Source organism: Alosa pseudoharengus, unplaced genomic scaffold, assembly GCF_046254945.1.
Source record: "Alosa pseudoharengus isolate Yale_2024_CS ecotype anadromous, Long Island Sound unplaced genomic scaffold, YU_APseudo_1.1 YU_APseudo_1.1_scf_17, whole genome shotgun sequence".
NCBI lineage: Eukaryota > Metazoa > Chordata > Actinopteri > Clupeiformes > Clupeidae > Alosa > Alosa pseudoharengus.
Window position 1 is genome coordinate 30,122,438 of NW_027468640.1, and position 20,405 is coordinate 30,142,842.

The window sequence follows — 20,405 nt, forward strand, 5'->3', positions numbered from 1 at the left end:
CAGAAACCTGCTTTTAAAAAGTAATACTGAAAACGAACAGCAGGACCAAAACAGCGTGCCTGTCAATATTTGACATGGTATTGTTAATCCATGTACAGTAGGGTGGTTCACAAAATTAATTTTCACCAAATTTTGCCAGATCGTTTTGTCTTGTTCCAATTGGCATTGTAAGTATCTGTACCAAAAATGGAGTCAATTGCTGCAGATTTAGGGGTGGCACACTTTTTCACAATATTGATATACACACAATACAAGATGTATTAGTATCCGGATAAAACCATTGCAGATGCTGCATTGAAGAGCATTGGACGACATTTATGGTACCCGTCAGAAGAACTCGTCGCCCTGACATTTTTTGATGCTCAGCTCACCACCATTGGTGGTGGTTAGTGAGGTCCCCCCTTCCCTGTGAAGCGCTTTGAGTGTTTAGAAAAGCTCTAAATAAATGTAACCTGTTGTTGTTGTTGTTGTTGTTGTGTTGATGTTGAAGAAAAAGAGACAATGCTGAGAAATCTTGAAAGACGCCCTGGGAAGATGCTCAAAGACTTGATGCCAAGTCTTTCTTCCACAAGAGCAGTACTACCATCTCTAGCCTTGTCACTCGCTGCTCAATCCACTTCTTTGAAGTTCTTACTGAAGGCCAAATGGATGGCAGAAGTAACCCTGATGATGTGAGGTCCATTCTCACAGATGAGAAACTGCGTCAAAAAGTTCATTCCTTGAAGGTCATCAACGACAGCGCAGAGAGAGGCATTGCCCTTATTAAATGCTGTCAACAATCTGTGCGAAACGAAGACCAAAAGCAAACAAAATGTTGTGCAAGGACAGAGATAAAGTATCAAAAAGAACAAAGTCATCTTACAGCGAATGGTGTTTGAACTGTTCTAATGTTCTTACTCATTAACAGAGGAGGACAGAGTACACAGCTTTATTACTTGAGTAAAAGTACAAATACCCTTTGCTCAATTTACTCAAGTACAAGTAAAAGTACAACAGTCAGATGCCTACTTAAGTAAAAGTACTGAAGTACTTGTTTTTAAAAGTACTTGAGTATAAAGAGTACAAGAGTAGCCTACATTTTCGAAATATTGCATTACTACTGCCACAGTGCTTACATTTATGTACAGAAACGTTGACTTTGGCGGAAAGCTAAAGGTGGTTGCTGATAGGCTGTTCCAATCAGTGGCGCCTGCACAATCCAATCATGTTTGAGGGGGAAACAACAAATTGAGGGTTTCTGAGATTTTTCTTTTTTTTTAGAAGAAGAAGTAACTGGTACTCACAGTTATGGATAGAAATGTAGTGGAGTAAAGAGTACAATATTTGCCTGTCAAATCTACTTGAGTAAAGTCATGAGTACTCCCCAAAAATTATACTCGAGTAAAGTACAGATCCCTCAAAATTGTACTCAAGTAAATGTACTCCGTTACTGTCCAGCTCTGCTCATTAAGTACAGGAAGAGATACTTATCTTTTATTTTGTTCAAGTTTCTGGTTCCTGCGAAAGTTATGCATTCTTAGGTTGAGCAATTGTGAAAAAGTGTGCCACCCTTTACTGGCATCCTATTGGCTCAATTTTTGGTACAGATGTTCAAAATGTCAATAGGAACAAGGCAAAATGCGATCTGGCAAAATTTGGAAAACTTTTACTTATACCATTATATTGTGAACCACCCTAATGTACGTTTACCTAGTCTTATCTCAAACTGAGTGACAGATTACGTCTCACTCACATGGCTATGATTTCCGTTCGCAGACATTTCCGACAGTGTTTCATCACGTCTCAGTCCCCCGTGCTGTTACTCAACTTACTTCTGCTTACAGGTTTTGCATGTCTCTTGATTCAACCTTGTCCATCGCCCACCCACCTACACACCTACACACACACACACACACACACACACACACACACACACACACATCCACCTTTATGCTCTCATCTCAATGCCTCACCTAGCATCACCTCCTCACCGAGTGCAGTAATACAATACAGATATCCCAGCTAATATTCGCAAGCTCCATGCCCTCATCTCCCCTCTCCTTCCCTCTGAAAGACCACATCCCTGCATACTCCTCTCAGCTAATCCTGCCCTCCTCGCTTAAGGCCACCACAGCCCCCCGCCTCAGCCATTACCTCGGCTCACCTCTGGCACCCTCCTCTGGCTGTGCTGTCGGTCTGTTAATGTTTAATGGAGTGGTCTGTCTGTGTACGTGGGGAGGAATAGAGAGCAGAGAAGCGGGGTGGGGGGAGGAGGAGGTGGAGGAGATAGGTAGGGCAGAATTAGAATGCATCCTGTGATGAGGAGGGAGGGGGGAGGAGACAAGTGTGTAGGGCTTAATTAGGATGCACCCTGAGATGAGGAGACGAGCAGGTAGGGCTGGATTAGGATGCACACTAAAATGAGGAGGAGATGAATAGGTAGGGCTGGATTAGGATGCACCCTGAGATGAGGAGACGAGCAGGTAGGGCTGAATTTGGATGCACCCTGAGATGAGGAGACGAGCAGGTAGGGCTGGATTAGGATGCACCCTGAGATGAGGAGACGAGCAGGTAGGGCTGAATTTGGATGCACCCTAAAATGAGGAGACGAGCAGGTAGGGCTGGATTAGGATGCACCCTAAAATGAGGAGGAGATGAGTAGGTAGGGCTGCATTAGGATGCACCCTGAGATGAGGAGACGAGCAGGTAGGGCTGAATTTGGATGCACCCTAAAATGAGGAGACAAGCAGGTAGGGCTGAATCAGGATGCACCCTGAAATGAGAAGGAGGAGGAGGTGGCTCATCAGGCTCTATCAGCCAGACGTCTGTCAGCTGAAAGGGCTCTCAGTGTTCCCCTCAGTGCAGGTGCACTCTACAGCTGCAGAGAGGACGGGAGAGAGGGAGAGAGAAAAGCAGAGGATGGGGAGAGGCATGAAGGAGGCAGGCAGAATAAAAGAAGGGACATGAAAGATCCTTTTAAATATTTCATTTCATCCTTCAAGCATTTTCCCTGTCAGTCAGTATCAGTATTTATTGTAGCACCTTTTGCTTTGGCAGCACTAATACATGAATGATAATGCCAATGAATTGATTATTAAAATTAAAGAGAGAGAGGGAAAGAAAGGGAGGGGGCATGGGGGAAGAGACCGAGGGAGAGGTGTGAGGGGAGAGAGTGAGAACGTATGAACAGAAAGGGTGAGCTGGAGTGAGACGAGTGAGAGAGATAGAGACACATGAGAGAGAGAGAGACACATGAGAGGGAAAGAGAGAAAGCACTTTAGAGAGATATGGAGAAGAGAGAGTGTGATAAAGGCAAAAGGAAATGAAATGGGTGAGAGGCGGAGGGAGGGAGAGAGAGATGAAGGGAAAGGGGGAGTGAGAGAGAGCACTCAGAGACGAACGGGAAAGCGAGAGCTAGATAAAGGGGAGAGTGGCATGAAGGGTGGGGGAGGAAGTGATGAACGGATAGGGAGGGGGGGGGGGGGGGGCGCTTCCTTTAACAAACGGAAATTTTATGCTGCAAGCCAAGGCACAAAGCAGGAGTTGTGGAACAAGGATTCTGTGTGAATCTTTAACTGTGTTTACTGATTCAAACTGAATGGCAGTGTGCCTAGAGAAAAGGGTATGAATCACTCCTTGGCTTCTCATTCACACACTACTTCCCTGTTCCAGTTAAGTCCCACTCCTCCTAGAGCAGTCATTAGACTGTGGTGGTCAGGTGTGTTGAGTAAGACACCGTGGAGTAACTACTGTGATCTGGCGTGTCTGTCTCCACAGCCATCTGTATTCTCCCGTGTCTGAATGGGGGCCGATGTGTGGCGCCCTACCAGTGCGAGTGTCCCACTGGGTGGACAGGCACGCGTTGCCACACAGGTGAGTGTGTGTGTGTGTGTGTGTGTAAGGGAGAGCTCATGGTAGTATGGAAAATGTCTTTCTGTTTGCATACCTGTTTGCATACCTTTAATTCCAGTTTTTATGTACTCATGTACATGTCAAATGGGTGTGTCCCTACAATGTCCCCCACATTTTCAGTTGATATAATGTTACAAACCATACTTGAATGCACACATCAGATTTCATTTTCTACATTTAAGACATTTCTCTCACAGGTAAAGTTGGTTTAAGGTTGGATAAACATAAAAGCAATGTTCAGTTGGAGATTAGATTAAATGAACCTGTGGGACAAATACAGGTGTATAAACAGGGTGTCTAGCCTAGACTGCTATTACCAGGGAAGAAAGCCGGCTGGTCAACAGTCATCATATAATGTTCTCATGTCAAGGCACACCAACAATAAAATAATAAGAGTTTGTTTACAACCAAACAAAGAGACATGATGTCCCTTTCAGATACACCCCACTTCATCACTGATGGGCTGTTGCCAGCTTTTATGGTGCTGTAAGCCAGGATCAACAGAAGAAAAAGCTGTGGGAGTTACCCAGTGTAATTACCAGCAAAGAAAAGCTAATGAGTTTAAGATGAAGAGAGGGAGCCGGAGCACACTGATCGCCTGCTGCCTTTTATTTCAGTGCAAACACTTGACTGACGTTTCGACACTACTATGTCTTCCTCAGAGTCAGCCTCACGCTAATGAGTTCTCTCAAATACTTCTGGAAGCAGAATGTTTCAAATTTAAGCAGAGGTCCTATCATCATGGAGGTGATCAGCAAAACAAATAGCCTGACTGCTGACCATCAGTAAACGTCTGAATTGTCACGGTATACTTAGACCCTTCAGAAATGTGGGTCATTTGTAGGCGACTCGGGACGGAAGGTCTCAGATTGAGTGTGTCGAGCCTCAGTACTGACCACCTGAGGGACACTGACATAAAGAAGTCAGTACTGACGACCGGAGGGACACTGACATAAAGAAGTCAGTGTTTCTCCGCCCTTAGCTCAGCCTGCTGAGTCATATCAGTTGGCCTTGATGGTCCGGCAGTGCACACACTCCCCTTTTGCACGGGGAGGAATTCTTGGAATGCCAGACTTTTAGTATGAAATCCCTCCTCCCTTACACACACACACACACACACACACACCACCACCACACACACACAGACCACACACATACACACACCACCACCACACACACACACACAGACACACCACCACCACCTCTCTACAAACACACACACCCACACCACCCCACCCACATACAACCCCCTCCACACACACACACCTTTTGCACTGGGAGGCATTCTTGTAGTTAGACTTGAGAAAATTCACCCGGCGGTTTCGTGTAGACGTAGTCTTACTGTTAACTCCCTCCCCCCACCCACCACCACCACTCTACACACACACACACTCACAGGCACACACCCAGTAATTTAGTGTACTTTCCTGGGTGAGGTTAGAGCTCTTGTGTTGTTTCCTTTGATGGAAAATGATGTGCTTCTGTGTGTGTTTGTGTCTACAGCCGTCTGTTCCTCCCCGTGTCTGAATGGGGGTAGGTGCATCCGGCCAAACAGGTGTCACTGCAGTCCTGGCTGGGGTGGGCACGACTGCTCCAGGTAAGGGAACACACGCGCACACACACGCACGCACACACACATGCACATACATACGCACGCACACATGCACATACATACACTCTCCTGAAGACCCAGCTCTTTTGAGAACATCTCCTCTCATAGCACTACTTACAACTAGTCTTGCTGATCCTAGCACTTACCACCTGTCTTGAACTGAACTCAACTGTTTAAAAACAGCACTCACTGATGCACTTATTCTTATTGTACTCTACCGTTTTTAAATTGTCCTAAAATTGTTGAGAGAATTGCTTTAAAACTTAAACTGTTTACCATGTTGTTAGTCGCTTTGGTTAAAAATGCGTCAGCCAAATGCAGAGGCGGACAGAGTACACAGCTTCATTACTTGAGTAAAAGTACAGATACCCTTTGCTAAATTTTACTCAAGTACAAGTAAAAGTACAACAATCAGATGTCTACTTAAGTAAAAGTACTGAAGTACTTGTTTTTAAAAGTACTTGAGTATCAAGAGTACAAGAGTAGCCTACATTTTTATATTGATCAATATTGCATTACTACTGCCACAGTGCTTACATTTATGTACAGAAACCTCCTACATGGAGTTATGAAAAATGTTAATGTTAATACCTTGGAGAATGTAAAAGGAATTGAAAGTAAAATCAAGTCATTTTTATCTTTTTACCATGTTGCCAGGGATGGACAGTATTTCTAATACATGTATATAAAATACGTATTTCAAATACAAAATACTATTTTGTAATTGAAACACTTGAAGCGAAAACTATCATTAACTTGTTCAGAAAATTGAAATAGTCTGGCGAGGTGGGGACATAGGTTGGCACATTCCCGGGATGGACCTGCTGCGTCTTCATCCATTGTTTCGTCCATGGTTTCGTCTCTTATCTAAATCTGACCATGGAGTTGACTTTGACAGAAAGCTGAAGGTGATTGCTGATAGGCTGTCCCAATCAGTGGCGCCTGCACAATCCAATCACGTTTGAGAGGGAAACAACAAATTGAGGGTTTCTGAGATTTTTCTTTTTTCCTTTTTTTTAGAAGAAGTAACGGGTACTCACGGTTATGGATAGAAATGTAGTGGAGTAAAGAGTACAATATTTGCCTCTCAAATGTACTTGAGTAAAGTCATGAGTACTCCCCAAAAATGATACTCGAGTAAAGTACAGATCCCTCAAAATTGTACTCAAGTACTGTACTCAAGTAAATGTACTCCGTTACTGTCCGGCTCTGGCCAAATGTAATGTAATGTAATGTAATACACAAAGGTGTAAATAATGGTAAAGACATGCCAATGAATGGGAAAGCACCGAAAAGGCTGCCTCAGTTGAGTTAGATGTTCAGTTTCAGTATTTTGTTTTTACAGGACGGCAACTGCAGCAGCTTGTTTGGTGCTTGCCCATCCATTGGCATGTCTTTATTTACAACTTGTGGTCTTGTGGTCCATATACTGTGTGTGTGCATTTCTGTTTGTGTGTGTGTGTGTGTGTGTGTGTGTGTGTGTGTGTGTGTGTGTGTGTGTCCACACACATGACATGAACACAGACAAACACACATACTTAAACAAGTAAAACCATCACATGTCAGATAAATAACTATGCATAACCATATTTGTGTTCTTCTCATATTCACTGCATGCATATGAAAAGCATATCAACAGGGAAATCTGTAGGCCTAGTTCCTACTGCCGATGACTCAGCCATGGCGGTAGCCACCAGAGTCAGCTGCAGTAGGAACTAGGCTTACTAATGGGACCATGGAGCATCTTGACTTCCTGTTCAGTCTCACAGCCAATAAGACACTGAGAAGTTGGCTTTGGCAGGCAGCCATGTTGCAGGTCCATCCACTGTCATGTGATTCGGTCTGAGGGTTGCATTAGGCTGATGCCCAGACCAGCCCTTTCATTTTCAGACTGTCAGTGCAAAACAGCTGACGATGAACATGGACTGGATAGGGCTGCCCCCAGCGTTTCCCCTGATCCGCAGCTGCTATTAATCCCCCCCACACACACACACACACACACCAGGCCCAACCTAAATGGTCACCACTTAAAACCTCATCATGCAGTATCACATCAGATCAACTGCTCACGTGGCAAACCACCAACGAACAAACAATATCTTCAAAAGAACACACCCACACACACAAACACACACACGCAAACACACACACACACGCAAACACACACACACACACACACACACACACACATGCAATGTGACTGTGCTCTTTGTTCATTGTATTTACATGCTTTCCGTTTTGTTTTTCCTACACCAGGAAAAGAAAATCAGGATATTTTCATTTTTAAAAATTCCGCTCGCTCGCCATCATGTCGACCTCCTCCGCCAGGGTCATCTTGGAACCATTATCTCAGAACTGAAAGCTACATTCTCTCTCTTCCCCCTCCAGAAAATCCAATACATGTTTTGTAAAATAAAGCTGTATTTTTTCATATAGAAAATAAACAGTATTAATTATATGCTGCTATACACTTTTACTTGTATGATGTGTAAAAACGTTGATGTGATTGTCCAGTGTATATGTGTATAAACTATTCTCACATTTTTATTAAAGCATAAAACACAATTATACATATACAATAATTACTCCACATTATGTATATTTCTTCATTTATAAGATGCCTATCATTTATCAGTTCTCATTTAGATGCGTTACCTTAATCTCAAATCAACAGGAGCCACGCAGACTGAGGGCTCTGTTTATATTCATGGGGGTTGACTAATTTGCTAATCTTTGAAATCTTGTTTCCAAAACTAAGGCCTTGTTAGCCTGAGGGCAGTCTTGGCTTGAATTCTTTGCCTAACCAGCTTAAAACCCTTATCTAGCGCAGCGAAAGCGTGTTTACTATAACTTTACTGTTCACCAATACAGGAGATAAGTGAGATGTTGAGTAGAAACACCTCACTTTGGGAGGGGAGCAGCAGGTAGCAGAGCCTCATGAGCTGTAATACTTATATTATTCATCTGAGAAGGTTATGTATGTCACCTTTTGATTATGGGCAACGGAAACGGTCACTCATCAAGAGTGTAGCTTTTGCGTAAGCAGAAAGGGAACAGGGATGTCTTTATTCATGACCTCTCCCCTTTTTGCTTGTTAAGGCTTGAAGTGGTCTGCTTCTGATGTCAGATCAAATGGTTTCAATTGTTCCTTTCATAAAATTCTTTGATATCTTTCAATGTGATGAAATGATGACAGGTTGTTGTTATGTTTAGTTCCTTCATTATTTTATTGAATTAATTAATTAAAAACGCAACATAAGATGCATCCCAATCAGCTGCCTAAAAAATATAAAACAGGCTTCCAACCAGTCCCATTTTGAAACCACAAACAATAATAATTCTCTCAGTGCAACATGGCTGACAGATGGGGGGGGGGGGGTGCGAATGTTTCAACTGTTTATGTAAACAAAATGTTTGTTTATTTTACATGTGTATTATAATTTCAGGCTGGGGGGTGGTTGAACAGCTGTATAAGGCAGACAAAAAGGCATCTTTTTTATACAGTGGTAGCGGTTGCTGTCTCAAATTCATTTAAGTTTGTTGACCTTCTCTTCCAGCTTTTCCCGGTTGGAACCAGAAAATTCATCAACCTGGAAAAAGATATAAAATGTATATTTTTAATCACTTCATTATTTCTACAACAGTCATTACCATAGCACCCATCATATCTCATCTAGAAGTAATGTATTGTAGAAGTAATGTATGCCAGTAATGTATATAATGTGTGTGTGTTAACTAAGACAATTAAATGTATCTTTGAGTCATATACAATACATGATTTCTTTAGGATACCAAGCAACATGCGATCTGATCATACGTGGTTTCAACATTAAGAGAGTACAGCTGAGGCTCATGGAGGCAGGAAGTACCATACCAAAAAGGGAACCTTCCGTGCAACAAAACTGAATTGGTCTCATTCGAGTGATGCGAACAAGTAGAGCAGGGATATTCAATTAATCTTCAGCGAGGTCCAGTTACGGAAAATTTTCTCAAGCAAAGGTCCGGAGCATCATAATGTTTAGGCTATGTATATGTATGTACAGCGGGGAAAATAAGTATTGAACACGTCAACATTTTTTTCAGTAAGTATACTTCCAATGAGGCTACTTGCATGACATTTTCACCAGACATTAGTATTAACTCAGATAATCCACCCATATAAAAAAATCCAAACATTAAAGTCCATAGGTAGAGTTATGTGTAATAAAGTGGAATGACACAGGAAAAAAGTATTGAACACGCCTGCTGAAATTTCTTGTGGAAAAGCCTTTATTCGTAATGACAGCTTCAAGGCATTTCCCGTATGACGAAACTAACCAGTTACAGTATTCTGGTGTGATTTTGGCCCATTCTTTTCAACAGATAGTCCTTTAATATTGAAGATTCCAGGGATCCCTCTTGTGAATCCTGATCTTTAGTTAACTTCCAAAACTGTTCAATTGGATTGAAGTCAGGGCCTTGATTTCCTTTCTCTGAAACCAATTGAGAGTTTCCTTTGCTGAATGGTTTGGATCATTGTCCTGCTGGAAGGTCTAGCCATGTCTCATCCTCATCATCCTGGTGGATGGTCAAGATTCGCCCAGACCAAAATGACTCAATTCATCATTCCTTCAACTGTATGAAGTCTGCTAGTATCATGAGATGAAAAACAACCCCACACCATGATGCCACCACCTCCAAACCTCACTGTTGGTAGGGTATTTTTAGGGTGATGCACAGTGCCATTTCTCCCCCAAATATGGTGTGTAGTATGACATCCAAAAAGTTCAATTTTGCTCTCGCCTGACCAGAATACATTCTCTCAGTATTTCATAGGATTGTCCAAATGTTGCGTAGCAAACTTTTAACGAGCTTTGACATGTTTTTCTTCAGCAATAGAGTCATGCGGGATGAGCGTGCATAGAGGCCATGGCAGTGGAGTGCATTACCTATGATTTTCTCTGTAACAACTGTACCAAGTCTTTCTGGAGCTTTCTCCGAGTGGTCCTTGGCTCTTGGGCTACTCTTCTGACTATCCTTCTGACTTCCTGGTCAGAAATCTTGCAAGGAGAGCCTGTGCATGGCCAGTGATGATGCAGTGATGTTCCTTCCACTTGCAGATAATGGCTCCAATACTGCTTGCTGGATGCTTCGGAGGTTTTGATGTGCATCTGTAACCAGTTCCATTGATATGTTTTGCAACAATAAGGTTGCAAAGGTCTTGGGAGAGCGCTTTGCTTTTACCCATTATGAAATGTTTCTTGTTTGACACCTTGGTAACAAAAAACCTTTTTATAGCCCACCAGTATGTACTAACCCAGCTTATATCAATTTGCACAGATAGGAGGGATAATTTCTCTAACTACTTATAGATTCCAGTTTGTTCCTTGCCATTTCTTGCCTTTGAGTACTGCTTTTTCTTAGCGTGTTCAATACTTTTTCCCTGTGCCATTCCACATTTTTACTCATAACTCTACTTTTAGACATTAATGTTTGGGTTTTTATATATGTGTGGATTACCTAAGTTAATACTAATGTCCAGTGAAAATTTCATGCGAATAGCCTCACTGGAAGTATACTTACTGAAAAAAATATTGACGTGTTCAATACTTATTTTCCCCGCTGTATGTATAATATATATACAGGGGCGGAGCCAGAGGGGTGGCTCCGGGTGGCACAGGCCACCCTTGAGATTCGATTGGCCACCCCAGGTGCCACCCCAAATCCTAGTCTACGATTGGCCATTAACATGGTGTAAGGCGGGACCTTTCTTGATGCACTTGCAGCAGTGTGAAGTGTCAGACGTCAGAAATGTAAGTGGCAAACACACTTGCCTTTATTAGCCTGCGGCACAATTGAACTGCGGAACGAAAGGTTTCCCCGATCAGGAAATACTCCTTAATACGCAACTTTGTGTAGGCTTAACAGAGGTAGCCTAAATATCGTGCCTATGACGATGACTAGCTTTAAAAAAAAAAATAAAAAAAACATTTATTTCACTTGTCTCGCTGGATTGAAGGCAGAATGTGGGCTGTAGCGCAAATAGATGAATGATGGTCGGGAGATTACGTTAACAAAAACCTAAAGTTTTGCTAACATTTTCTCCATTATTATCGTAAAATATGTCTCCATGCAGGGCAGGGCTGGTTCTAACCTAGGCTAGGCTACTATATTTGGGTGGGCTGGTAAAAATTTTGGGTGGGCAACATAGCAAAACTGTCAAATTGGATCAAAACTAACATAAACACAAAACAAACACAAAACAATCAGTACTACCTAGCTTGAGTTGCTGCAGCCAACAGCCAGGGATAGGCAGTATGTCTGATACATGTATGTAAAATACAAAATAGTATGTTGTCATTTTTATTTTATTTAGTTGGAAAAAAATGGCATCATATTTTGTATCAAAATACTTTATAGGTTTGTAGTTTAAAAATAGTGCCAAATTATTTTGGTAAAACCAATAACCTACTTTTGGTGATGTGATTATAAAAGTGCAAAACAATGAATGCAGCACTGGTGCTGACTTGTAATTTGCCCAGAGTTTTTGTGATCAGAATATTGAGATTCGGGCAGATAAGTTTCTTACGAACTTTAGTCATCCAATTCAAACAAATGGAAGTCATCCAATTCAAACATATGGAACCGGTTATGTGGTTGCCCTGCAAGAAGTTGCACCATGTGCAATGTGCACAATGTTTGCACACATCCACAATACACTCCTTCATACCAACCTCAAGTTTGATGATTTATGATCTAATCGGAAGAGATGGAACCGGTTATGGTTGCCCTGCAACAAGTTAACCCACGTGAAAATGTAATATAATAATTTGCCCAGACTTGTTGTGATCATAATATTGAGATTCAGGAAGATGAAATTGCTCACATACACAATACACTCCTTCATACCAACCTCAAGTTTCTTGAGAAAATAAACAAATAGACAAAAAAGCAGGTCAAATTATTATAACAGCTACAAAAATAGATGGCCATAGAGTGGGGGAAATGTCTTGAATGAGTATATTTTGTATATCTTCATTTACAGTAATATAATAAAATTGATTATATTTTAATGTCCCCATGATGGAATTTGTTTTAGAACAGCATAGCCCAGTGACAGACAACTTAGATAATTAACTTTAATATGTTTGTATTACATTTTATTCAAATACAAAGACATTTTATGTGAGAGTAAGGTATTTGTGTTTTTTTTTTGTCCTTCAATTTATGAGTATGGTGTTTGTATCTGGTTTCCCTAATGTATTTGTGCTAATTTCACATCTTGAGCCTGTTTCTGTTTATCTGGATGTTTTGCCTCATGCCACCCTTGAATCAGTGCCTCACTAGTGCCACCCTTGTTAAAAATGTCTAGAATCGCCACTGTGTATATATAATATTAGGATGGATGGATGGAGCCTAGTTATAGATAGATAGATAGATAGATAGATAGATAGATAGATACTTTATTGATCCCCAAGGGGAAATTCAAGAAGATTGTAGGCCTAGGCCTAATGTTTAATGTGAAATAAAATAAGTAGCCTAAAAGGCAACATTCGAAATGAGGAGAAATAAGGCAAGATAAGAGTGATTGGGGAGAAAAACTGAGTAGCCTAGGCTATTTTTAAGATCTTAACACTTATAAAATTTGAGCTGAGACAAGGCTGGTTCCTTGAACCCATTAATCAGCAAGTTTAATTTAATTTTTTTAGTTTTTTTTATGTTGACCCGAAATCCTGGAAACCCAGGAACATCACGTTGTTGGGCAGTGAATACATGTCGGCTTAACTAGATTGTGGTGGATCAATCATATTGCCTTCTTAAATCGTAAAATATTCTGTGGTCTCAGTTCACTGTTGAATCACATCCATATTTAGCCTAGTTGGCGTTACGGACGTGACAGTTTTGTGTGGTATTGCCCCCTGTTCTCGCTTTCTAGCTTCCTCCTCTTTGAGCAATCGATGATATAACTTATCGTTAACTTAGATATCCATCTGATTGTTTCTCGTCCCGTCTCAGGCTATCAGTCTCTTCTCCATAGTAGGCTACTTTACTCACTGACTCGACTTTATCAGAATTCACAGATTTCACTGGCTGAGTAGCAGCAAGCGAAATTATGGTTCCTGAAGCTCCTGAAGTAAATGCTGTTATCCTAACCAACGATACATTTAGCGCAGATTTGAAATCTTACGTGAAAATCTAAATTAGGCTATTATGGTCTGGGTCCGGATAGGATCACGTCACGGTCCGGACTCGGACCGCGGTCCGCCATTTGGTGATCCCTGAAGTAGAGAATAATTTAACTATGGCTGGGAAGATCAAAAAACAGATAAAGATAAAAAAAAAAGAGATAGCATCCGTTTCTGGAGTGAACATTGTGGTGGTGTCCCAAAAATAACTTATAAGACCCTCCTCCCCCCCCCCACACACACACACATCCCATCCCTACATTGTTGGCGTTGGCTGCCTTTTTGAGAACTGACTGAGCTACTTTATACAGTCCAGTCAATTGACATTAGAGAAAAGGTATTCTGTGGGTGAATGTTTTTTTTTATAACCACTGTGGTTGGAGGATTTCTACTGGTAGAGCACTGTGCAATCCACCCTCTTAGTATGTCTCAACTTTGAACTAACCAACTGACTGTATGTTGTCAAATAATACTATAACAAACAACAGCTGAGACTATGGCATTATGAAAACCAGTCTATTTCAGATTCAGTTGCTCAGACATTTAGACAGCATTTTTTTTTGGTCTGTGTGACATAAACATATAAGTACCCAAATTATGTTTGTAATGTAATGTAAATCATGTTTGAATGTGAGGTTTGTAAAGGAATATGCTTTTAAAATGTATTTGCAGAGACCTTTCTGCAAAAACTCACCTTTTTGCCATTCTTATAGAAGTGGAATGTTGGCATGCATTTGATCTCACACTCCTCTGCTACGTCCTGAAGGAAGAGACATACACATTGTACATTTCTAATTAACAGTCTCAGTACTCTCAGTACTCTCTGCATCACACATGTAATATACATGAATCAGAGTCCATACACTCCACTCCAGTCCTTTCAATAGAGTACAAGTTCTTAGGGGAATGGAAAGGAAAATAAAACCATACAACCATCACTGAATGTCCCTTCAACGATCCAACTGACAGTTTCCTGTTTCCTTCCAGTATAACAACAACTATTTCTAGTCTAGTTATTGTTTCTGTTTCATGCAGAACAAAATATCAGATACTCTTCTATGTTTATAAAAAAATGTTTTCTTCCATAATGCATACAATTCATATTAGCTAGAGTAATTTTTCATTCTTGATGTGAACTACCCTTATCTCTGCCAACTTATCTCTGTTCTGTACAACACCCTAATGACAGTGTATTTGGTTACTAAGTCTGTCCACATAGCATGGACAGCCACACCTAGTAACCATAGTAAAAAGACTGCTTTAAAGTAATTTAAGCCCACAGCAACAGTTGAATAACCAGAGACTTATATAGGCTATATGTACTCTAGTCCCCATGCATGCTGTAACACAACTGCTAGTTTCTTGGTATGAATGATTAGGCTGTTGTATTTCTACTCTGCCAGTTACTTGTGAATGCAAGTGTATTGCCATTGTCCATTTACTGTATTTAAAATTAAACAAGGAATTATTCATTTAAATTAAACAATTAAACAAGCATGTAGTGCTCAAATATCAAATCCACATTTTGTTCTAGAAAAATCTAGAAGTATAATTTATAGTACATCCTTTTGTTAGCCTACATCACATGAAATATATGGCTAGTCTTTTTATAATAGGCTTCTTAACATAGGGTCAAACTACTTGGGAACAAAGGATTTTCTATTCCAAACACATTTGAACCCTCCATTAGATATGACTCACCGGTGTGTCATCCACATCCACCTTGAGGAACACCACATCTGTGTACTTTTCAGACAAGGACTATGAGGGAAGAGAGGGAAAGAGACCAATTCAGATAGGTTATTAAAATAGAATTACCAAGAATTCACACACAAAATGCACACTATTGCACATATCATATTTAATGGGTTATTCGTTCATAAAATGTAGCTCCATGTCTACATTTATAAATAGGCCTTGGGCCATGCCTGGAAAGAAGTAGACTACAAGTTAATCAGCGGTCACTCTCCTGTTTTGCCTATAACCATAAACCATTATTATCAACACTCTCTATAGCCGGGCTCCCTTCCTCCATGTAATAGCCTAGGTTACTTGCTTGGTGATTTTCATAATTGTTATTGCAAATAGGCTGCCCCATGCAGCCCCAGGAGAGAGGACTTCCCTGATGGTTGCTATGTCGACAACTGAAAACAACAAAGCTGATGGAGGCCACACCTTCCTCTGACCCATCTTAAATCCCAATATGACCACGACAGCCCCAACTGCTGTTATTATGGGGATTATGGGGATGCTACTGTACATTTGCAACTCGCATGGTGAATAAGTAGCCTAGGGAGCACATGCAGTGTAGTCCATGCATCGTCAGAAAGGTTCGAGTTCATACTCACTTGGAAAAAGGGTGCGATGCTTTGGCAAGGGCCGCACCAAGTGGCTGTGAAATCGACCACTACCAGCTTGCCACCTGCCTCACTCAAGGCCCGATGGAATGCATTCTATAAGGTTGATAGAGAGAGGGGGAGAGGGAGAGGAAAGGAGAGGGAGGGGGGTCAGGATGTTGGAGTAACATGAGGACTATTTCATGTAGCCTACGATTCATTTCCTATAATGCCACTTGATTAAAACACATACATTAATATATTGATAGACAGTTAATTAAATAAAATGCAACAAAAAGCGTCACCACTGGGCTACACGTTCATCTAGAATAGCCTACTTAAAAATCTGGATTAGTTCCTATTGTAGCCTACCGGGTTAAACAAGGTTCGTTATCAGCTGTCTGACATTGACAGCAAGTTCCACATGAACTGGGACAAATAATAGTAGGTCTAGGCTAAATCAAAGACCACGTGATTACTTCCCTGAACTGTGAGAGTTGAATTTATGTTCGTTCAGTGGGACAGGCTGTAGAGATAACGCGATCGATTAAAGAAAGCAGGCTACTCTTGTTAGAGCCAACAAGACAACAACAACTACCCTAGGAAACGACACACTAGTCTAGCCTAACTCATGTCGGTACTTAGTTTGTCATCAAAAACAAATATGCATTTTATCACAGGTCGATGGAAAATAAATTAAATTGGTGGAGGTTTGGAGCAAACTTGACTCCGTCCATCACCTTCGTGACACTCTGTAGCCTACACCCTCGCTAAGACCTTTCTCAATATAGTCGTATAGTCGGCATCTAGCAAAATACGTTAAAGTTTAGGCTAAAATCCCTGGAATTTGCTGAATGAAAAAAATCCCTTTTCTTAATCCAATCTAAATCAAACTCGCGGAGCTGTTGCAAGCAAATTGGATAGCCTAAATAGAAATTAACATAGGTTTTTAGTCTTACCTTGTCTTCGATGATACGAACCATTGTTGTGGTTTCTGTAAATTATAGTTTATAGTCCGTCACGGTCTCCTGTGATACAGTAGTCCAGAACTACGCAACTGAATGCTTGCAAGAAGTGGATTTTATAAACACCAAAGTAGCCCTGCCCACACAGCTTCGAGTCAGCACTAACTGGAATTGTGAATATAGCCCACATAGCCACAAATTCAAATTTGTTCAAATGTTGTCTAATTCCGGACTTGTGATGGTTCAACTAAGTCTTATGTTCTGAAACATAGCCTGACTAAACAGGATTAGGGCATGGATGACCATTTATGACGAGTAACTGCCTATTAGGCTGGATTGCGATTTAAGGTGTCCTATAGATTTTTTTGGCTTAGGCTAGATGAGGCATTTTAGCGAAATCATATATTTTTCAAGTAGGTTACACATTTAAATTACAATAGTTTCAGTGAGTTCATAATATCACAGTCACAATGACTAGTCAAAAATGTGCTGCTACAGCATGACGTTTATTTCCACGTCGAGGAAGGTTTGTGGCCATTAGATGGAGCAATAGATAGGTTTCACTATGCCGGAGACTGAACATGGTCATTTCCACGAACAGCACACGAAATATGAAAACAACAATCATTTGAAATGTATAAGTGTGTTCATAAACTATGTTACTTGTTAAACATTGTACCAAATTGTAGGCTAGATAGACTGATAGGCTAGCCTACTATTGTTTATAAGAGAAACTCCTACAAACCTTAATGTTAAGTATTCAACTCTTCACTTCTTGCCCGTTTGTCAGCCTAGTCTAATATCCCCAGCCCCCATCAAGGTAGAAGCGCCCCCCCCCTCTCTCAATGTCTTTCCATAGAAACTGGACTCTTCCCATTCAGAAATAATGAGATTCTAATCAGGGTCTAAAAATACAGCTCTTCTTTCAGCTGGAACAAAAGCCTCAACGTAGCCGACCCGGCCCCTGGGCCGCGCGCTGTTGTCCTGGACCATTTGATAATGATAATGCAACATGGAGATGAGCACTGGCTCCTCCACATACTCTTCTCTCTGCACCCACTGATTAGGCTACTCTCTCTGCTACAGAAGTGTCTGGCCCATGCCTTAACCATTCCACGTCCCTCCCTGCCCACATGCTTCTGTACATCAGCTGCCGATCTGGGGGTGACTCCTACCAGGGTCAGCTGATAGGAGGGTAGTGTCACAGGTTCACGTGCGTTGTTTTACCTACAAGAAACCTTTATTCATCATTTTACAATATGATACAATTGCACCTAATGGGGTGGTTGCATTTATCTCAACTTAGTGCTCTCAAAAGTCAAACAGTGCATCTCCACAATTCATAAACAGAAGAGCAAACATTGATATGAATGTTGCGCAACATGCTAGTATGTTCATTTAATTAGTTGTTAGTTAGAGGGTAGTTATTATGGTACCCCATAAACAGTGCTGCAGCATCTGAAGAGAAGAAATGTCTCAGCTGTGTTGTTGTGTTACGTTGGAGTGGTGTCTGCTGTACTCTGATCTGTTCATTTGTTTGTTTGTTTGTTTGTTTTTAGCTCTCTTATTACTCCAACCACAAAATAGTCTGTTCAGTAGTAAGCAGAGGACAGCTACTTTTTATACCTTGAGGGAAAATGAAATGCATCTAATTGTAAGAGCTGCATCTTACAGTAACGTGTGGAGTTGGTACATGGTGCCCCCTATTGTTCCAATGCAGTGGTACATTTTGACACCATCTCAAATCAAAATGTAAGTGATCCCCTGGTGACTGTATCCTACACAAGACATTGCAGCACTTATCCGAGATTAACTGGTTACAAAGCTGTGTTTGTCATGTGTGACAATGGAAAGGCAGTCCTAGGTTATCCTGGTCGATCATAAAGCAGTTTATGTTTTGTGTGAGGATAATCAGTATTATGACTCTACCACACAATTAAAATAATTATCAATACCCTGTGGTTTACATTGGTGCTTCAGATTAATTTTAAAAGCATGTACAAGCTACATAGACATATGACAACACACACGCACGCACACACACACACACACACACACACACAGACAAGTTAGTGGGGTCAAATTATATTTACATTACAGTTCTCCACCCATTTATTCACTAACCGGACTACCGAGTACCTTCAAATGCAGTGCAATACTGTACAAACATCAAATCAGATTCATCAGTCATCTCTGAAAACATATTGAAGTTAACTATACCCATGTTAACTAAAGCATTGACTGTTTTCATACAATTTCACTGAATAAATGCTAGAGTATCTGTGACACCTTGATGATGACTGAAATGTCTTTCAGTTGTGTGACATAAGTGTGTGTGTGTGTGTGCGCACGTGCACGCATGCATGCGTTCGTGCGCGCCCGTCTGTGTATGTGCATTAATTCAACTAATATATGTGGTTTCAAGTATGTGAACAATATTTTTTCCTGGTTTAGGTAGCCATGGACTGCTGATACAAAGAGAATGAAACCCACAGGATATGAAAATGAATAATGTAATTTGTATGCAGGAAATGTCATACCAAAAGCGACTCTGAGTCTCTAAGATATTGAATTTCAAAAAATATACTTTGTTTTATCTTAAGCCCACAGAATATGAGAATTTGTCTTTTTCGCCATCAGAAGATTCTAACTTCTAACTAGAAACTTTCTTATAAACCTGTTGCCTTTCAAGGTCTGAAAGGAAAACAACCCAAGTGGTACTTCTTGAATGGAACTCTTAATGTCAACTTTTAACATGAATTATGACCTTTGAACTGTGCATTTAGATATTCAAGTGTGAAGTGTGGTCATCATAGGGCTATGCTATTTTCATTAAATTGGCACTGTCATGTTAAATGTCATGTTATCAACCTGGATATCTTTAAAATGTCAAACATAAAAAGTTATTAATGACTGAGTTCTTGGAAGGAAGAGTGACCACCACCTGTGGGGCCCCACTATTTCTGTGCGATGCTGTGTTTTACACGATTCATCTGACAGGCATTCAGTCAACTCTTATTGTGTTTGTTTCATTATTTCTCTATTTTTGTTATTGTCACACAGCCTGTCATGTAATGGTGTGATAAGCTGTTGAGGTTTTACACTGCAGGAAGTCACAATAGAAAACAATGAGCTTTTCTGGTGCATTGTAGTTTTACTAGTGCACTTCTCCCCACTCTATGAGTATTTAAAAAAGCAGCGTTATCACATTTGCTGATATGGCTGGCTGCTCAGATAGCTGAAAATGGAGTCAATAAATGCTAAGCCCACATTCCAACAAGCGTCTGCTAGTCTGCCTTGAAGGCTTCGAGGGCCAGATATCAAGAAAATAGATCATTTGCAGAGCTGGGTGCCATTTGAGTGTAAGGCCTTGAGGCAAAACCAAATGATTTTGATAAAAATTGATAGGTTGGAGTCTTGTGTAGTTACATGATCG

General features: G+C 40.9%; 2 protein-coding genes across 5 annotated transcripts in view; one reads left to right on the forward strand and one right to left on the reverse strand.

Annotated features, from left to right (window-relative positions):
* Positions 1–7,961, forward strand: part of svep1 (sushi, von Willebrand factor type A, EGF and pentraxin domain containing 1) — an 83,304-nt gene extending 75,343 nt beyond the window's left edge. For all 4 annotated transcript variants that reach the window (XM_076289263.1, XM_076289265.1, XM_076289266.1 and 1 more), the window contains 3 exons: positions 3,757–3,852; positions 5,395–5,488; positions 7,760–7,961. In XM_076289263.1, the coding sequence (XP_076145378.1) occupies positions 3,757–3,852; positions 5,395–5,488; positions 7,760–7,790 (221 nt within the window). In that variant the 3' untranslated portion in view covers positions 7,791–7,961. The remainder of the gene's footprint in view (positions 1–3,756; positions 3,853–5,394; positions 5,489–7,759) is intronic.
* Positions 7,962–8,019: 58 nt separating this feature from the next.
* Positions 8,020–17,103, reverse strand: txnb (thioredoxin b). The gene is made up of 5 exons (XM_076289268.1): positions 16,964–17,103; positions 16,017–16,121; positions 15,370–15,429; positions 14,363–14,428; positions 8,020–9,093 (listed from the first exon to the last, which is right to left on the reverse strand). Exons 1-5 carry the CDS (start codon positions 16,985–16,987, stop codon positions 9,031–9,033), a joined length of 318 nt encoding a protein of 105 aa, XP_076145383.1. The 5' UTR covers positions 16,988–17,103; the 3' UTR covers positions 8,020–9,030.
* Positions 17,104–20,405: the final 3,302 nt, after the last annotated feature.